The 20,709-nt window shown below is 38.2% G+C and overlaps 1 protein-coding gene across 1 annotated transcript in view; it reads left to right on the top strand.

Annotated features, from left to right (window-relative positions):
* ADSS1 (adenylosuccinate synthase 1) overlaps positions 1-20,709 on the top strand; it is a 29,972-nt gene that overhangs the window by 720 nt on the left and 8,543 nt on the right. Inside the window, exons 2-9 of the mRNA XM_071557407.1 lie at positions 14,286-14,388; positions 15,791-15,853; positions 16,603-16,653; positions 16,998-17,064; positions 17,462-17,569; positions 17,915-17,996; positions 18,922-19,048; positions 19,991-20,145. Coding sequence (XP_071413508.1) covers positions 14,286-14,388; positions 15,791-15,853; positions 16,603-16,653; positions 16,998-17,064; positions 17,462-17,569; positions 17,915-17,996; positions 18,922-19,048; positions 19,991-20,145 — 756 coding nt within the window. The remainder of the gene's footprint in view (positions 1-14,285; positions 14,389-15,790; positions 15,854-16,602; positions 16,654-16,997; positions 17,065-17,461; positions 17,570-17,914; positions 17,997-18,921; positions 19,049-19,990; positions 20,146-20,709) is intronic.

The raw sequence follows: 20,709 nt of genomic DNA, 5'->3' as shown, positions 1-20,709 counted from the left end.
GGGGAGGAGCCGCGCTCGGGCGTTCCCGGCCTTGGGAAGAGGGACCCGGAGCGCGGTCTGTGCGTGCGAGGATGTTCCGCTGCCTGTGACGGGCGTGGGTGCCTCTGGGCGTGCTGCTCCTTCGGGGAAAATCACTAATAAAGTCAGGAGTCTGCCAAAGTTTTGCTGCAGGGTCTGTTTTGGATGGGCGGGCTGTGTTCGCTGCAAAGCGCCTGGAGGTTTATTCTAAACAAATATTTTAGAACGGAGCGTAAGTAAAATAGGGGAAAACCCTCACCAACTTATGTAAAAATAAAAGATTTAGAGTTGCATGAAAACAGGGACATCTTGCATGGCTTTGCTTATATGTATTTTCGACTTGAATGTAACAAGGATTCTCAAAAGAATGTATTAGCCTAATATAAACCCAATTGTCACAAAGGTGATCCCAAATAGACTCATAAAATGGTTTGGGTTGGAAGGGACCTTCCAGTCCCCCTGTCGTGGCCTGGGACATCTTTCTTTAGACCAGGTTGTTCAAAAGCTCCATCCAGCCTGACCTTGAAAACTTCCAGGTTTGGAGTATCAGTAATGGTAGTAATTTCTGGAGAACTTTTTTCAAACATTAGTTATGAATACATCAAACCAATAATCCATCTGTTGTCCCTTTAAACTATGTGAGCGTATTAATAAGTAGTCAGCTTAGTCCAGCTCAGCTGATATGTACCATGAAATTTATTCTGCTTTAAATGCATGATAGCTACTGAAAAGCCACAGACATCCTTGAATCCAAGATAATAAATCCAAGGACGTTTGCCTAATTAAGTATATTATGTAAATAAATGTTGTCGTGCAGGTTAAATATTTAGACGGTGGAGGAAGTATTTTCATTTGGGACATTAAACTCCCAAGATCTTGAATCACCTTGGGGAGAAGTTTTCCTGCAAAAGGTAGCTAATGAATATGTGTTATCAGGACTATAGCTATTTTTCCATATTTATTTCCCCCTTCTCTCCTCCAGTGTAAGTGTTACTAGGAATTTAAACTTTGGTGTCAAGGTTGCTTTAATTTCAAAGTTTTAACTGAGGAAGTGCATTTCATATAGGCCCCAGTCAAACACGGGTTTGATATTACTACTGCAAGGAGTCATATTGGTTCTTTTTAGACTGAATTTTAAGGCATGCCCTGAGGCTGCTTTCAAGATTAATTTGCTGTCCCTCCGGAGAAGTAATTTGCAAGCATGGCTCCCAGGGGCAGCCTCAGAATACCCTCTGAAGGATTCAGGACTCTGCGTGCGTGGGGGTTAGTGTGTTAGCAACAGGCTGATGGCTTAGGTGGGTTAGTGGGCTGCAGGGCACATCTAGATCATCTTTCTGTAGCCTGATGATGAGACTGGGATGGATGGAAGGCAGGTGGATCTAGAAGAGCTCTGAACTCTTTTCAGAATAGTGTTAACTGATACACACCACCCCCCATGTGTGTGACTACAATGGGATTGCTGATGAACTGATCAGATGGAGGGATCTTCAGGTCTACTATGAAACCCTTAAAAGAGAAAATAAGAGTCAGGACTTACTTTTGTGTAGCAAGTACCATCAAATTTAAGTGAGGAGTGGATTTTACTTCAGTGGGGATTTGGCACATTTGGCAATTTTGAGCATGCTTTAAAAATGTGCTATTTCAATAATTCAATATTTCATTCTTTCAAGGCAATCATGCAAGTAGATAATGCTGTATGATTTTTGCCTCTGTTAAAAGTCAAATGAAACTTAAGGCTTGGTAAAGATATGCACATATCTAAGGATGTGAACGGTACTGATGAGTTCTCTCAGTGTGATAATGGTAGATCATTAACTTGCAGGTATAATCAGCTGGAGGGGAACTCAATTAATGCTGTGTAGTGCAACCAAAAACTTCAGCTTCTGAACCAGAATCTTGCTTGCATCACCTGTCTTCTGGAAAGTAAAAAAAAACTTTCAGTGCCATAGCACTTGTGTATTAGAAACAATTGCTTAAACAAGAAACACTGAATGTCTCATTTATTAGAGACTTGAGAGAAACTGTCAGAAGAGAAATCCCACCAGGACTTTTTTGTGGTTTAGAATATGGTGATTGACAAGTTTATTTCCTGATGTCCACTTCATTTTCTGAGAGACTGAAGGAAATGATCAACAGCTTGTTCTAGTCCTCAGTGAAATAGAAGCAGTGAAATAAAGCCCTAAAAGGAATGACTGAGAGGGGGCCATTTGTCTTTTGAAACAGTGTCTCAGCTACGTGGTGGAATACTCTTTGAGCTAACCTTTTTTAAAAAGTGGAGTTTCCCTTCTCCCTTAACAGGACCAAATTTGAGTTTGAAGAGGTTTCTCAAAATGATAGTTCCCTAATGTTTCCATAAAAGGAAGTAATTTTCTTTAAATGCTTCTCAAATATTTCAGTGTGTTGCTTTCATTAGAAAAATCTGTGACAGGTTACTGCAGATGAAAATGAAATTATATTTTCTGGAATACTAGAAAGAAAGGCAAGCAGGTGAGTGAGAATAGGAAGTGCATCATAGGCACAAGGGAAGCTTCAAATATGTTAAAGACAATTCTGCAGACAACCCCAGCCTCATAAATTTTCTGGAGTGTTCAGAATTTAATTTCACAAAAATTGATGAGTTTATTAGTTGATCATGTTGGTTCAATTTTTCTCAGTACTCAGATTACACACAGTCTGAATTCAAAATAATTAGGTACACACCATTCAGCAACACATAAATATATGCCATAATTTAAATATGAGATCTTAGTTCACCTGAAGTAATTGATTTCATTTCCTCTGTATACTTGAAACATTCTTTGTGAAAGAGGATGTTTCAAAACGGGTAAAAGATCTCTGGATATTGTTGTAGATGATGCTGTACAAAATTTTTCGTAGGCTGCTTTCATTAAAATACCAGATACACAGGCACACAAACCCACATAAACAAGCAGAAAAGGTATTTCTAAATAAACTAATAACAGCAGGCCATCCAGAGCTGCTGAGGACTTAGTAGATTTAAGTTTGGGTTATTAATGGAGAACATCAAGAACATTTGTCCTTTAAATTGCTCTTTTAGCAGAATATCAGAGGGTAATATTTCTTTCTTATTGTGGCCTCCTGGGGCACAGAGTTGTTGCCTTATGCTATGGACTACTTTTAATCCCTGGTATATTTTCAGAGAAGGGTATAACCAAGGAGTTCAATGACAATTAGTTAATTCTGATGTTTTGTTTAAAAACAGGGTTTGTGCATATGTTTAAAGCTTTTAACTAAGAGAATATTGGACATAAAGAGGGTAGGTCACTTTTTACCTGGCATTTTAGCATGTTGCCATAGAACAAGCAGTCCTAATGTAAGATGAAGTAATTTGGATACATATACTAATGAAGAAAGGTTTGGTGTTGTTCAAAACATGGTTTCAGATCATGATTTCTTCAGCGACTACTCTCATTCCAGCTGTGCAATTTCTCGTATCACCTCACACATTGTTTTGTATGTATCTTCAATGCTAGAACTTGTGGCTAGTTTTGGGTACCAGGGTTTTAATTAGATAATACCTCAGATCTGGTTTGGAGTATGATCAGTCACCTGTCACAAGGACCAAGGTGGAGTGCTTCCAGAGGCACTGCTCAAACCTGATCCGTTCCTAAAAAGTCATACATAGTATGTCCTCAGTTAACAGAGACCAGCTGGAGGTCATGCAGTTCTATCGGTTTCCTTAAGCTGAGACTACGTAAGGTAGACTGTAATAATAACTTTTCATTTATTGTGTTTACTGAACAGTTCTGTGTGGGTGTGACTGGAAAAGGAAATAGTGTGCTTTGTCATATATGGCAAGAGAAGTACTTTGCATCTTTGCCAATAATGGTAAATTACTCATGAGACACTTTCATAATTCAAGTATGTGCCAAGAATGCCTAGGAATTTCTCTTGCCATGGAGAGTAAACAGTTCTGCCTTTCCTGATAGAATTTTCTTGTGCAGTAATATTGGTTTTCAATAAAGCAACCTAAAGAACTGTAGGAAAATGGCCCATGAACAATTTCATAAAAAATTTGAAGGGAAGTCAAGATTTTCCAAAAGCCTAATATGTAAGTTATAAAACCTGTCATTAGTAAGTAATTAATCCCCTGTGATAATTACCATTACTTGCACTGGGTCACATCCTGGTTACTGAATAGATGGGTAAAACAGCGATGACACAAATGCATCTTTCCTTTGCTTCACACCAACACCAGTGGCAGTGATTCAGCAGCAGACACCAGGCCAAGACAGTTTTTGTGATTTTTTTCAAGCTGTCATTTGGCACTGCTGTTCCAATGTGCCCATGACAATGCTGGATGTGTCAGTCCTGTGACACTTCTGCCTTCTGGAAGTCTGGAAACAATCTGCCTGATGTTGTCAGCGTTCCCTTAAGAACTGACATTTAAGAGGCAACCCCAAATGGTAGGAATGTGAGTGCATTAAGAAGAGCTGTCATTAAATTTCTTAAGCTTCTCATATTAAAGTTTTTGTTTTGTTTTGTACTAAATATTCAGTCATTTTTAAAATATTTCCTCTACCCAAGTCAATATCCTTTCAAGTTAAGAATTGCTTTGGTTTCAGAAAAAGGATCATCTGATCCTTTGAGGCAGATGGACAAAAATTACAGTTGATGTCAATACCTAAGAAAAAAGCTTAGGAAGTTGAAAAAGGTACCAGAAAAACTGACTGTTGAGGTTTTTTGTGGTTGAGTAGTTCACAGTTATTCAGACTGAGAGATTTAATCGGGTCATGCACCAAGGGTGTTGAGTGGCCAGTTTTCTTGATGTAGACGATCTTAAGAAATGGTATTGACATGGTCTAACCAGTAAGAAAAGTCTGGCAACGTTTTGAGTTTGGGATGCCATTGCAACATTAGAGGGCATCTAGGCAAGGGTCAAGGGAGGTGCTCATTGCTTTGATACAAGTAACTTACCTACACTTGCTAGTTTCTTATTTTCTTGTTTTAGTGTTTTAATGAACACAATGTAAATACTGTATATTTAGAAACAGTACTTTGAGGAATGCAAAGGAAAATGCTGTGGGCAAGCAATTGAATAATAAAAGCCAAGCGTGGCAGAAATGCCAGACGAGTAGTTTCTCTCGGTGGTTTAGGTGGGAAATAGGAAGGTTTCCTTTGTTCCTCTGTTGTGGCTGCTTACCCTGCCTTGTCAGCAGCACGTTGTTGTGACTGTTCCCTATTGATCATGGGCTGCTGGAACTGTTTGCAACGGGGATTAAATTAGGGCAGTTTTATGTGATGATTATGTGAAGTTACAGGGGCTTGTTGGCTACTGTTTTTCTCTGTGTGTAAGTATCATGTGTTGCTCTCCTTCCAGTGAGGTTTAACCCTGATATTTAGTATTTCTCCCTACAGGATAAAGTAACATGGAAAGACTTTAATCTCCTGATGATTTAGTGCTTACTGATCTTCAGTGAAGAGATTGATGACCTTGGAGTCATGAGTGTGCAGTGACTGCAAGACTGTTGTTTTTGATTTCTCGAATGTTTGGGAGGGTTGATAATCCCATTTGCGTGTACAGCCATATTTCTAAGAAATATTTTGCAAGATTCTCCACAAAGAAAGCAAGTAGATTTCATTTTGCTATTCAACAGAAGAAAGGATTTGTTGATTATGAATTTTTTCCTTAGCTACAATAAAGTCCACCTTTCCAAAACTGAGATTTGTTTGTCACTTACAGGGTATTTTAGCCAATTGTCTAATTAATTTTCCTTGTACATACTTCATGCCACACTATATCATTTTAAGCTTTAGACTAACATGGTGACATTGCTATTTTAAACTGGCCTCTCCTTTGGGCATCAGTGAGATCATCTCAGGACCACCAGGATTATAAATACTGTATGAGAAGGTCAGGTTTAAAGTTTCCAAATCTCCATAAGAAAGCAAGCTTAATTTTCTATCCCCTTTATAAAGCCTGATGAGTTTATTATCCTCTACAAGCATCAAAAGAAAACAGCTGAAAATTAAGCTGAAATGACATCTGTTCTATTTCATTCCTGTTGTTAAACTTGTTTACAGATAGAAGAAAACTTATGGTCATATCTTTGGATCATATTACTTCCCACAGGGTTAGGACTACACTTCTTCAGAAGAGAGAACTAAAGCAGACATGGATAGTTTTTTCATGTTTGATTTCCTTTATTTTAGTATTCTGCTAACATTAGTCAGAATGTTTTTTTCCACTATAGCATTTTCTATCAATACACCTTGTATTTATTTTCTTTGCATCTTTTGTTGGAGTGTGTGTTTTGTTGCAGTGGTCTGTCATGGTATATTGGTTTTAAGGGGTTTGACAAAACTTGTAATTCAGTTTGAGAAAATAACTGGAGTTTGAGTATTTAGTTTGCTTACAGTGATTGCAGTTTAAAGCCTGAGTTGATTTCAACCTGGCTTTTCCAGCTGCATTTTTCAGATACTTAGGAAGACCAAGGTATCTGCATAAATTAAGGTAACTTTTTTTAATAAAGAGAAAATACTACATTATTGGTGCAATATATGATATGAGCTTCAGGGTTTGTATTTGTGCTAGAAATAATTTTATATGTTTCTTTAAAAGGCCAAAAATCTTTCTCAGTTCTTCGTAAGAGTATTTGTGTTTATAATCATCCTAATTATCTCATTAGGCTTTAGAAAGTCTCCTTCTATGGGAACTTGGGAATTTTTGAAGAGTTTACTACATGCATTGGGAAGATGGGATCCTGTGGATTTTGTTCCGTGTTTGAGACAGTGAGAAGAGGAACACTGAACATAGGCAGGATTCAGACAGAGCAGTTCATTGCAGAGTTGTTTGTACTTGAAACCATTATTGCAAACATGGTCTCTGGGAAGAAGACCCAGGTGAGCTAGATTTGATGATGATGGTGGGTGGTGGGAGATAAACTTGCAGCTCCCTGCAGTTCTTTGTCACCACCACAGCTTTAAGCATCACCACCTCAGTTCTTATGGTCTAAAGTTACTTCTGATTGTTGCCAACTCAGCTCGTCCCTGTGGCTTGAGTTAAAAAAAAAAATTATAGTCCACTTCTTGAAACTCAAGTTGGATGTTGTTTGGTGATAGTTAAACTGGAAAAAAATTAGCAAGAAAAACTTCCAGGAAGGGAAACTCTGACAAGCACCTATGACAAGAACTTCCCCACTGGAATGTGCAGCCCTTCCAGTCACTGACATAAGCTTTCACATACAGGTAATTCAGTGATACTACGTTGAAGGGTCTGAGTGTTCAAAGCACTTAATGCATTGCATTTGTCTGATTGGATTTTATTTTTATACTAGTGATGTTCACATCTCATTTTCAATGGTGTAAATAAGGAGAAATATCGTGAAAGACAATGGATCTATCTTATTATAAAGTTCATATCACAGCCTGTTATGCTGGTGGCACTAATTAGCCACATTCAAGTTAGTTCCAGGCAGTTGCTGAGGTAAGTTAGAAATAGCCACTGCTAATTGAATTATAACAGTTTGTGTAACAATGCTCCTATTTGTTTATTCACATATAAAATGCTATAAATGAAAGAAAAATACTCAATTCAGGTAAGAAAACAGAAGGTTTTTTTAGTCTGCTTGTTAGTATGATGAGGTATTTGGCCTGCAGATGTAGTTGAACCTCAGAAACTGTGTTGCTCCATCGATGGATGGAAGTAGTAGGGCTGGGACACTTATGAAGAGAGAGAGACAGGAGTCATAGCCTTTGTTTTCAGCATTTGTCTTTCAGGTGCAGACTTCCCAAGCTGCTGGCTTGTGGCTGGTATTCCAGTTCATAGATTATAAATTCATATATTATAATAATGCCAGAGGGGATCATCTTGTAATCTTGTCCTAGTACCAAGGGCACAGTATTCTAGTAGCAGTTGCACCAGTTTCAAAAGGAGAGGTAATACAATCTTTCTACTCCTACTTAATATTCCCATTTATACATGCAAGGTTTGCCTCGGGGGTATCAGCCAGGACTGAAACTGGGTTCAGATACCTCCACGTGCTTCCTTGCACAGATATCTCCCATCGAAAGTTTGATTTATGTTTTGCTTCTAATTCACTTATTCAAAACCTGGTCATGACATTTTATATAGTCACTGCATGTACCAGCAGGCTAAGAAGCTGCTGTGTACTCCTGGTGTGTCACTCACACAATGGCAGGGTTGGCTATAGGTCTTCAATAACCAGTTTTTGTTATTTCTCTATTGCATTGCTAAGTGGGAGAGGGTGAGAACTGATCCTTGTGGGACCCAGCAGAAATAAACCTGTTTTGTGTTCACACTCTAGTTATAGTTTGAAACTATCATCAGGTTCTAAGGTATTTTATGTGCACTCTGATGACTTTTGGGCATTGTGGGGAGCACTGAGCAAGTGAAGGATGTGCCAAACAGCATATCATCTGGAAACACTCCTCCCACATATGGAGAATACCATCTCCTGCATGCTGCCTGCCTGCCTGGCAAGAGCACCTCTGAGCATCAGGACACATTTCATTCCTATTCAAACGTGTATCATAAGGCTGGCTGGGAAAATAAAGTTCCTGTGCAGGTGCTGAACAGCCTCACTGCTGCTCTCAAAAGAAATTCTCTTTGTATCTTGGTTTGTTTGGGCTGGAAAGAATAAAGAGATGATTTTTTAAAAAAAATATGGAACAAAACAGGAGCTTTAAATGGTTGAACACTTTGGGAAGTGGGTTTGCTTATTCATGGTTTTGTAAGTTCAGCTGTAAAGGTAGACTGTCCTCTGCCAACCTGTGCATAACAGTAATTAATTTCCTGAAATAGTGTTTATACCAGCATACAGTTGATAGCACTGGTAAGATAAAACTTCTCAGTTGAGTGTATTGATGCAGTTCTGGTGTTCAAGCACTCTGGAGTAATAATCAAAGTACATCAGTGCAAGAATCCAATATCAGAATTGGATCAGCACATGAAAATCTTGGAAATGTATCATTTTTTTAAACAAAATGCTGTTCTGTAAACCCTTATGATATTTATGAAGTAGTTTAGTGTCTCTAGCTATTTCTGATACTGAGACAATACATAATTTTACTCTTGGATTATAAAATTCATAAAAATACAGATTTAAATCTTACAGAAAAGTTTTTATCTGACTACAACTTAATTTTTAAAAAATATTTTAAAAAACCTCAGACCTCATTACTCTTAATAGATGCTTCAACTTCTACTGTTTTCCAAGTTAATAAAAACTGATTTGTTGAGCAATGTAAGTACTTTGAAAAGGCTGAATACTAATTTTTCACTGCAGGCTATTGTGGTAGGTTGACCTTGGCTAGATGCCAGGTGCACACCAAAGCCCCTCTGCAACTCCGCTCCCCAGGTGGGCAGAGAAGAGAAAATACAATGAAAGGCATTCTGGGATAAGGACAGAGAGAGCTCACTCACCAGTTACAGTCATGGGCAAAACATAGTGGAGTAGGTGAAAATTCAGCTTATTATCTACCAGAGTAGGATAATGAGAAATAGAAACAAATCTTAAAAGCTCCTTCCCCCCACCCCTCCCTTCCTCCCAGGCTCAACTTCAGTCCCTGCGGGACAGGGAGTGAAAGCTGCAGTCAGTTTATCATGTCTCTGCTGCTCCTTCCTCCCCAGAGGACAACTCATACTCTTCTGCTCCAGTGTGGGTCCCTCCCACAGGAGATGGTCCTTCATGAAGTTTTCCAACATAAGCCTTTCCCAAGGGCTGCAGTTCTTCATGAACTGCTCCAGCATGGGTTCCTTCTGTGAGTGCCGTCCTTGAGGAACAGGCTGCACCAGTGGGGTCACCTATGGGGTCACAGCCTCCTCCAGAGTGGGCCCGTCTTTCCACAGGTCAGCAGGTCCTGCTGGGAACCTGCTCTGGTAGGGACTTCCCATGGTGTCACAGAGTCCTTTGGTCATCCCCCTGCTCGTGGATCTCTGCTCCACTGTGGGCTTCCATGGGCTGCAGGGGCACAGCTGCCTCACTGGGGTCTGCACCACAGACTGCAGGGGAACCTTGGCCCCAGCATCTGAGACACCTTCTTGCTCTCCTGCACTGTCCTTGCTGCCTACAAAGTTGTTTCTCATATTCTTACTTCTCCGTCTGGCTGTAGTTGCTTGATTTTGGTTTGGGTTTTTTGGTTGTCTTTTTTGTCCCCCTTCTTAAATATGTTATCCCAGAAGCACGATCACAGTTACTGCTGGGCTCAGCCTTGGCCAGCAGTGGGTCTGTCTTGGAGCTGGCTGGCATTGGCTTTATTGGATATGGTGGAAGCTTCCAGCAGCTTCTCACAAAAGCCATCCCTGTAGCCCTTGTCGTGCCCCACTACTAAAACCTCACTATGCAAACCCAGCAAGCTGTGAATTACTTCAATAAAAGTTATTTTTTACTTAGGTGCCTGATTAAAATGTGAACAGCTTTAAAACCAACCAAATACAGCCAGAAAAAAGCATTTATCTGTTGTGAAACTTGAACATAGCTGGAATGAAAAACAACAGCTGTGTTTGCACAGTCAAAAATCATTCCTGCATTTAGGCAATGATTGCCTCGAAGTGTTTCTGTGTGCTCTCTTGAGATGAAGGTGAGGTTGGTCTCTTTATTACGATAGTAGATATCCATCCTGTTGTTCAGTGTGCCTTATATTTTCTAGTTCTCAAGTCCTACTTCATTGCTGCTGTTTGCTGTAATGGATAGCCACAGTCACCTGAACCTGGAGGGTTTGCTGCATGTGGTACTTTTTAAATTGAGTTGCTAGAGATTAAACTGTCTGAACAGAAGGGACACAGGTGCTGTTAATCATGTTGGAATCATTGCAGGAGCAGTAGGGAAGGTTTGAGGTTAAAGAGGTTGCTAATGTTCAAGTCACTGATGTCATCCCAGTTGCACTCTGAGCCTTCTGGAACTTCAGCAGATCCCCTAATGGTGCCTTCTTGAGCACAGAACTTAAGGAGGATGGCCAAGCTTCCAAGGTTTTGAAAGTGACTGCTAATTGTTATTTCTGGTCATACCATCATTTCACAACACAGATCGTGCCAAAGTGACAGAATCTGTCAGAAGTTATTGCTTTGACACTCTTTGTTAGAGATGTTTTTGAAGAACTACAAAAGAAGGCAGATACCATCTCTAGTGACCTGGGAAATTGCAAGTGGTAAAAGGTAAATAAAATTCAGGTGGGCTCAGTGGTGCATGGCAGAGTCTGAATGTTAAATGGAAGTTCATTATGCAGAGTTGCATTTGAAGCAAGGGCCAAGCAGAGGACCCAAAAGTTTCTTGGTCCAAGAGGAAGCATCCTGAGGGTCCAGAGAACACTGTCACTCTGCATTAGTGTCCACACCAGTTTAATGAAACACCATTTGAGGGAAACAAGGGAGATTACATAGTTGCAGTGTACCAGGTAGTTTTCTGCACCTTTAAACATGCAATCTTCAAATTAAATCCATATAAGCTTTTAGGGTCCCTTATATTTCATTAGCAGGATAAGTGGCTCATATGGGCCCTATATGGACTCTCAGAACTTGAGTAAACTTAGAAAAAGGGTGGGTGTCTTTAATATCTTCAATATTAGACTGCCAATATGCTGTTAGAATATCTGAGTAACTGAACATGAGAAGTTACTGAGATGACCAGATAATAAACAGAAACAACCTCATCAGACCAGTGTTATGTTTTGCAAGTATGGTCATGTCTGTTACGCAGTTCAATGCCCTGCTACCTCTTTTAATTCTATTTATAAAAATGTAATTAATCAAGCTGTAAAAATATACTTGGAAGACGCTTGTTTAGGAAACACAGACCAATATGAGCAGTGCAAAAAGCAGTTACAAAACTGTCAATACTTGCTTTAAATTAGAGAAATGCTGTTTTATATGGTCTGTCAATGAATTCTTTAATTCATGTTATCTCTCCAGAGGGACTGAAATTGATCCAGAGATTTTGGCCATAAAAGGATGTATCAAAACTTCTGGTGGTTTTGGGCTTCAGAATTTTTTTATGTATGCCAGCTTTCACAGCTGCTTGATTAACAGCCCTTTTAAGCATTTGCTAAAGAAAGAGACAGCATTTATCTGGGAAAAATTGTTGAGGAAAATTTCCAAAAGTATTAACCATTTTTCATAAGCATTCTCATACTGGTGTATCCCACCTTCTGAAATTTTGAGATACAAGAAAACACTTTTGACTATAATTTAGGAGTATTGTTATCTCAGACTGAGTCCTCAGGCCTGGTTTCATTTGTTTGATTAAATAGAGTATAAGTATAGCATTAGTGATAGCAAATACTTATGAAGCAGCCTGGTTCCCCATTTTCTGAAGAAATGTGAAAATTGTTGTTTCTAGTAGAGATTATATTGGTGTTCAATGAGAGAGTTAATTCTTTTAATGTTTCCATCTTGCCATTGTCTATAGGAGAGCAGAAAAGAAAAGCCAGGAGTCCCAGGAGAAGTTACCAGCCCTTTTCTCAGCCTGATAGCACTGTAATAAAATAAACCAGTGTTTCAACCAGCACAATTCATCCTGTGTCAGACCTCTTAAATACCATATAAAGGACTCTCCTCTCTGATTTATTAACCTTCTAGATAGTTCAATACTTTTAATTAGATCCAGGTTTCTACAACTGGTTTATTAGGTCTGGGAGGCAAGTGAAATACCCAGGGTGGTTCAACTTTCTTTAGGATTTTCTGGACAAGTTATAACTCTCTTAGCAAGATACCTGGGAGTCCTTCCCGTCCCAGGGATGAACTACCCAGCAGTTTTTAAATCAAATGAAATTTGTGTGTACACTATTTTTTTCTGTTACGACTCCTACTCAGCTCTCCCTTAGCAGGCCATCAGTTTAAAAATCATTGTTGAGATCACATCTTCCAAAGAATTAAAACTATTTTTGTCATATGTGAAGGGATATTTCTTTAATGTTTTCCTCCACCACACTGTTTAAAAAAATATTATTTTTTGTAACCCAAAGCTTGTATTTTCTTAATGCTGTTTTTCAGTATTTATCCACATTTTGAAAGGATTGTCAGTTGCCCTTTTCCTGTGCTTTAAATACAAAGCTTAACATACAAACAAAAGGGCAAGTGTGTAGATGAAGAGAAAATGAAACTCTGGAATAACATGTGTTATAGTAGTGATTTTTATAAATGTCCTTTCTTGGAGTTTTCATGTAACTGCACTCATTCAGCCAACACTCTTCATTGTCTGCAAGTTACCAGTGACAGTCTCAGTTCTCCTTCCAGCACATGCTCTCATTCTAGACAGTTTTACATCATTCAGACATCATTTCAAATCTGCAAAGATTTGTAATCATTTTGGAAAGTTGAAGGCCTGTAGCACCAGAGCAGACATGTAGTCAGATTTCCCAACCTTATCAGTAGGAGACTGTTATATCATGACAGAATAACAACAAATATAAAGCCTGCTGAGAAAACTGGGCCTTTAATTTGTAAAACTCTTTATGTTGCCAGTCAAATCAACTCATGACCATAATTTACTCACTTCTTTCCAAGTTTATGTGTTGATGCATCATTTGCTTTTAAAGCTGTTTGTGAAAAAGCAGTTTATTGAGGAAAATACCCACTCCTATTCTCAGTTCTGGTAGATAGTCATGTGAGTCATGGATTGTAGCAGACTCCATAAAGTGGTGGGGGTAACTGAGAAGATCATCCCTTGGCCATTGCTTGGGGTGGTCTTGTGTAGGACTAGGGTTTGGACTTTGATGGTCCTTGTAAGTCCCTTCCAACTCAGGATATTCTATGATTGACAAGGACATTCAATGAACCTGCCGAGGATGCACATGCCTTTACAAAGACCTTCTATCTTGAACACCAAGAGAAGCAGTAGCTGTTTTGTGGGTGGGCAGCAGGAAGAGCTTCCATTCAAAAGGAAATATTAGGCATTGTAGGCTTAAACCCAAGAAGATGCCTAAAAAGGATGTGCTTGTGTTGGCATGTCAGAGACAAGACTCTGATGGTGGTAGTTAATTCCAGATTTGTTCCCAGAAAGCTTCAGTTCTCTTTCAGCTTCTGCCACCACCCCTGCATTTACTCCTACTCTGCCCGAGCCCTGCCTTGACTCTGTGGTATTGTTCTGCTTCATAATTTTACACAGTCTTCCTGAAATCCTTCACCCCCTCATTGTCCTGTCTGAGCCCTTTTCACAAGAAACTATAAGATGGAGAAAGCAGTAACCAAATATGTATAATACAAAAAGATGGTCTTGTCAAATCATCTGCTGAGAGTTTTGAGTGGTGATACAAAATTTTTAATCTTCAGGTGTTCCTTTCTGTTGCAGGGTGGGAACAATGCAGGCCATACTGTTGTTGTTGATGGGAAAGAATATGATTTTCACCTGTTTCCTAGTGGCATCATTAATCCAAAGGCAATTTCCTTTATTGGTAAGACAATTTTGGAACTTGTTATGTCAAATAACATTGTATAGCAGATATGTGCAACTGTATATTTTAGTAACAAATAAAAACATCTAAATGACAGTCACATTTGCTGTAGCTTCAGCTGTTTGACTTCTATTTCACTGCTGCTTTAACATGAAGAGTTACTCTACTTTGGGTGTCAGTTCGAAAACTGAAAGCAAGAATACCCTCTTCCTGTCATGTCCCTCTTTCTTATACTTTATGATACAAGTTTGAATCCCACCCGATACTTACGCACTCCTTTTATACTTTCAAAAATCTATATTCTATTCTTTGAGGACACAAACCCCAGGATTTAGGCTAAATAAATAATATATCTCTGACATCTCTTACTGACTTTCCAGAGGCAGGCCCCAAGATACAGGCTCTGCTTGGAAGGTGTCATCCAATCTCCTTTTTGTGCACATCACCAGCTGTTTAGGGTGATGTTGTATTTTGCTATAAAGATACTTGATGCAGATGGCATCATAAACAGATTTGCATTTCCTACTGCACATTAAACTCATACTTAAATGGTAGGCAAATTTAAGGCCCTTACTTGTCCAAAGTTATTACCCTTTCTGACAGAAATTATGTACAGACTGTGCAAGAAACAAGTGTTACGTTTTAGTGAGTCGCAGAATTTCAGTTTTGTTCCATTTGATAATTTCCAAATGGATGATTAAAATATATTAAACAAATTTTTTCTCTCAGCTAAGTATGGTGTGTTGTCTTGCTTTCTGATTTACTCCCTTGTCAATTAGTAATGACTATCACTTAAGTTTTGCTAAATTTAGGCCAAGACAGGCTCTTGCATTTATTTCTGGCATTCCCAAGGAGGCAGCAGCTGTTTCCAGCCCACTGCATCACTAATCCTCCACGTCTCGCCAGTACTGCTCTGTATTGCTTGTGGATTCTATGTTGTTCTCAAAATGAGGGAGGGAGGCATTGCTAATGTATTACAGCACTAGTTCAAACTGAGTTTAAAACAAATACCCGAATATTGAAGACAGTTCAAAGATTTTCACACAGGCTTGTCAGTGTGGTAAGGCACGGACTTTTTGAGCTTTTGTCTGTGAACAATTAAGGCTGAAGTCGTGGGGCAAAGTCCACCACAAAGACAAGAATCCGCTTACCTCAGCTGGCTGTGCAGCAGTCTGGCGGTCACGCCTGAAACAAGCCAGCTCTGTTTTTTTCTGATTTTAGCAGGCCAGTAGCTGCTTACCCCAAATCAGGATTTATCCAAAAAGTTCTCAAGATCACTATGTGAGAAATTTAGTTTTACTTTTTAAATAAAATTTTGAACAGCATGTGATTACATGCCTTACTTCTAAGAATGAGTATTTTATTCCTTGCTTTAAAAAATAAATCATTTATGTTCCCAAAGGTAATGGAGTGGTTATACATTTACCAGGCCTGTTTGAAGAAGCTGAAAAGAATGAAAAGAAAGGTTTGTATCAAGTAATTTTTAACCTACCTTTATATTGGCAGCCAGGTTGAGGATTTTTGTAAGCTGTTGTTTCTGGCCATAAGTACTCAGTGCAATAACAGTCTGGATTTTAAATAATGAGGAAAATAGTATTTAAAATCTTGAATTGCTTTGTAGTCTTTAGACATATTTTCAAAATCAATCTTTTCATGGGTTTTGGGGAGTTATGTGGCATTTGATACCACATTAGATGGAAAATAAATCCTGAAGAGTGTGGTAAGCTCCCTTTGACCACAAACTGAGAAGATTTAACCCAGAGTTTCTGTGCCCAAATATAAACTCAATTGGTTCTGCTTTGAGGGAGGCTTTGGACTCTATAACCTTCTAAGGTCACTTACTTCTTGGATTGTTTTATGTTTCTATAGAGAAGTTCTCTATTTTCTGAGCCACACATGGAGTTTAAGTGATGTGTTGTATAGAGTTATACAAGAATATTTAAAGTAAGAATTGTGTGTAAGCCGCAGCATTCTGGCATAAAGAAGTATCTTTGTCCATACGAAAATGAGAAAGCTGATAAGTTAAAAATGAGAAAAGTGGGTTAACAGAAACATCGCTGATATTTGATATTTGCTTATGCTTTATCCATCCTGTCTACAGTCTGCTTAACAAGAAGCTATATAAACCTGAAGAAAGGCATGGAAAAACTAAAGGCCAGTTTGAAAGTTTTATAGCACAGCTGAAATCCTACTTTTCTTTATATCTTCTGACAGGTTTAAAAGATTGGGAAAAAAGACTGATTATATCAGATAGAGCACATATAGGTAAGTGACGATTGAAGGGGGGAAAAAACCCTTGCAAATGATTGCTTAGCTCATAATGCTAAACTAAATTATTTTCCCACAGAGCAGTTATGTATTTGATCTAACACAGCTTCTTTATATGTTGTGTATCTGAAGCATAATAATGGAATTTCTATCCACTGAAGAGAAATATTTTACATGTTTTTACAATGTTTAAGGAATACTCGCTCTGTTTTCACTTGAGGAGGCCTGTACACTGTCAATGACAGCAAAGACACTTTGTCTTGAAGTTATAGATGTCTGTGATTTAAAGAATGTTCTTCTCCTTTGGTCTACCATTCTATCCATTTGATGTTCCATTGCAGTGTTTGACTTTCACCAGGCAGTAGATGGGCTCCAGGAAGTGCAACGTCAAGCACAAGAAGGCAAAAAGTAAATATTTTCAACACCCTTGTTTCATTAATAGTTATGCACATTTGAAAAATTTGGAAAACAGCAGTGCAATGTATCTCTAAAGAGCCTTGTTGACATTACTAATTTTGTGACTCTGTTCTGCTCCTGCTTATGCCAGTGAACAAACTAAAAAACTTGAGTCAGCCAGACTCAAGGCTTCATGCTTTACTGCATATCATGAATATTAGCAACATTTATGCAAAGTCTGAAAGTTGCTATGTATTTATTATTATAGAACCTTAATATCTTTTTATGTCTCAGACCTCTTGCCCAGTATGTGATGTATTGAAGAGCTTTAACAAAATTACTTGGCATGAAGTGTGGTTTTGCATATATTTATATATGTTGGGGTGGGATGGGTGTTGTTTTTATTTAGTATTGGCACAACAAAGAAGGGGATTGGACCAACATATTCTTCCAAAGCTGCACGAACAGGCCTTCGGATTTGTGACCTCCTTTCTGACTTTGATGAATTTTCTTCAAGGTACAACTATTTTCATTTCTAAATATTATGTTAAGGAGTGATGCATTTTGGCTGATAGATTTGCTTTTAAGGGGATGTTTTTAAATATGTGTCTGAATTTTGTATATAAATTGTCTAGAAGGAGAATAAAACTGTAAAGAATGTGTACGTTTATTTCCTGTACTTCATGGTTTCTCTTAATTTAAAATGTAATTTTGTACATTGGAAAATGCACTGGTTGAGGTATCAGAGTATTTTCTCCCTATATCTCTCAATATATACTCTTAATGATATAAACTGAGTTCTACCAAAGGTTCTGTGAACAGTGACTATGTTCCTCATACATACAATGTCAATATTTTACAGATTTAAAAATCTGGCACAACAATACAAGTCAATGTTTCCCTCATTGGAAATAGATATAGAAGGACAATTGAAAAAACTAAAGGTAAAGATTTAACACTTGTAATATTTATTTTAATTTTAAAGAGTAAAAACAAACTGTACAAGAACTACCACTTAGTAAACCAATAAACTAATTTATATGAAAAATTCGCATCTTCATTATTATAAAAGGTTTTAATAAGCAGTAACTGTGCTTTGTAGTGGAATGTTCTCTCTTATTGCAGACATTAATATAAACTTTCCACATGATTTAATTCTCGCGTAATATTTTACTTTTTTGAGTGCAGTTTGAAATTACTGTAGTATTAAAGTAGTCAAGAGAACACAGGGTGACTATTTCAGTTAGTGTTCTCCAGTCTGTCTGATGGACTTCATGATTACTGAAGAAACATTTGTGGAAACGTTTTTCAAGATCCTGGTGTTAAAAGAAAATTGTCTTTTTAGAAATAGAAGAAAGAAATAAAAGAGACAGTGTTTAAACAGCTTCTTTTATGAACATGTAAGCAAAGAGGATGATAAAAATATCTCTTACCTTTCCCAAGTTTTGTCTCACACTTGTTTAGTGCTGACACCCTAAAGATATTTTCTAATATTCAAAAGGAGTGATTTTGGTTTTGCTTTTGATGCTTGCACTGTTTCTAAGTCCCATTCTCAGCGTGTCTAGACTATGGACACACTATCTAGAGACTACAGCAACAAAATTTGGTAGGTATACCACACCTCCGTGAACAGAAATGATACAGAAATTATGACATTCTAATGCCTTAATGTCATGTTTTCTTATGTGGTTCAATCAATTGATTTGTTTTCAATGGAATATAAACTAGTGGTTGTATTTTTCAGGAAAACAGAGTTATTGAGCCTGGAAGCTTAGACTTATCTGTATGTTTTGTCTTTCAAAACTGAACACAGTGTTCTCTGCTTCCAGCCAGTGTCTGGGGAAGCTGACATGTGTACTTGATTTGCAGGGATATGCTGAAAAAATAAGACCTATGGTTCGAGATGGTGTGTATTTTATGTATGAAGCTCTTCATGGCTCTCCAAAGAAGATCCTCGTTGAAGGAGCCAATGCAGCATTACTTGATATTGACTTTGGTAAGTTACATTCTAAATTCAGTTTAACTCCTAAGAGATCAGTTTTATTTTGATTAGTTTCATTTTGATTTGTGTTTATGTTGAATTTACAATCAGCAGGAAAACAGAGAAACAAAATAGTCTTTTGTTAATAGGAACAGATCTCCCAGAAGTAAAGCACTAAGACAGAGATTGTATCATAAACAGGATTAAATCCATAGGGTTTAAATACTGATTTTTATTGAAGGTTCTTCTAGTGGAGTTGAAATTGCATTCCAGATATTCTTGTCTTTATTACTTTTAAGTGTGTGTGCACATTTCCAGACAATCCAGGCATTCATTGCAATGCTGCTGAGGTAATTCCTCTGCAGTGGAGGAGGATTGAACTTATGTCGTAACCTGTTAGTCTTGCTGCTTCAGTTGGTCTCTGCTCTGCCATCTTCCCAAAAGTCTAATTAAACTGCTTATGTCTCAAAGAAGATGGAATGAAGAATTGGAGAGACTCTCCAATCCAGAGTCACAGTGTAGAGATTGAGTAACCTCTTAAGACTTAGACAATTTATGACATATACTCAGAGCCACTTGTGTAGAGCATTTGGAATGTCAGACAGTGACCTTTACACCAGGCTTTCCATGGATGTAGTGGAAATACTTTCTGTGATACACAGGACATTGAAAAAAAACTTTACACAGCAACAGCATCCTATAATAGATCCCGTGCCTAATGGATGTAGTTTTGAGATGTTTTTTGAGTTTCTCTTTTGCGGGCCATTGTCAGTGAAAGTTACAAAGAATGAATAACACGTAGCAAGAAGAATTTGCCCTGCTCTTTTGCTGCTGTTTCAGTCCTATCTTTAAAGCCAAATATAGATTGTGAAAATCTCCTTTGAACTGATAAAGGAAAATCAGTCTTTATTTCTCACCATTGCTGAAACGGGTTGTGCTGTTTTGTTTTTCTGACAGGCACGTATCCCTTTGTGACCTCATCAAACTGCACCGTGGGCGGTGTGTGCACCGGGCTTGGTGTCCCTCCCCAGCACGTGGGTGATGTGTACGGAGTGGTGAAGGCGTACACCACTCGGGTGGGAATTGGAGCCTTCCCCACCGAGCAGATTAATGTAGGTTTAATGTTACAAATGTGATAAATAGAGTTGCCAACAAATAGCAGTCAATGGAATGGGATAAGGGTATACCAGGGATAAGTAAACACTGTAATAATGTCGAGCAATCATGCTGGTGAAGAAGAGAATTACATTATAAACTTAAGATATATTTCATTGGTGTGATGATGTTATCTTGCAGTGACCATGCTTTTGTTACAATGAATTATGTGAAAACAGATTTCAACGTCTTATATAACATCATTAGGTGTGTTTCAGTGGTGAGAGTTTGTTGTAGGCTGGAACTGTCAGTGCATCACAGGAGAGCTTAAATTACAAGATGCAACTTCTGTGCTTAACAGACTGTGTTCTGTGTGATTTATAGATTAAATGTGATGTGTTCATCAGCCAGTCATGCAGAAATTGATCAATGAAAAGAAGAGATTTCATTTCTTCTAAACTGTCTACTGTATTTTCATTATCAAGAAAGTAAAAAGCTTAGGGTATTGATTATAAGTTATGCACACAACAATCTCTTGATCGGTGTGTTCTGAACCTGGTTTAAGGATTTAGTCACTAAAA

The sequence above is a fragment of the Pithys albifrons genome, chromosome 6, assembly GCF_047495875.1.
Source record: "Pithys albifrons albifrons isolate INPA30051 chromosome 6, PitAlb_v1, whole genome shotgun sequence".
Classification (NCBI taxonomy): Eukaryota; Metazoa; Chordata; class Aves; order Passeriformes; family Thamnophilidae; genus Pithys; species Pithys albifrons.
This window is presented reverse-complemented; position numbering and strand designations above follow the sequence as displayed.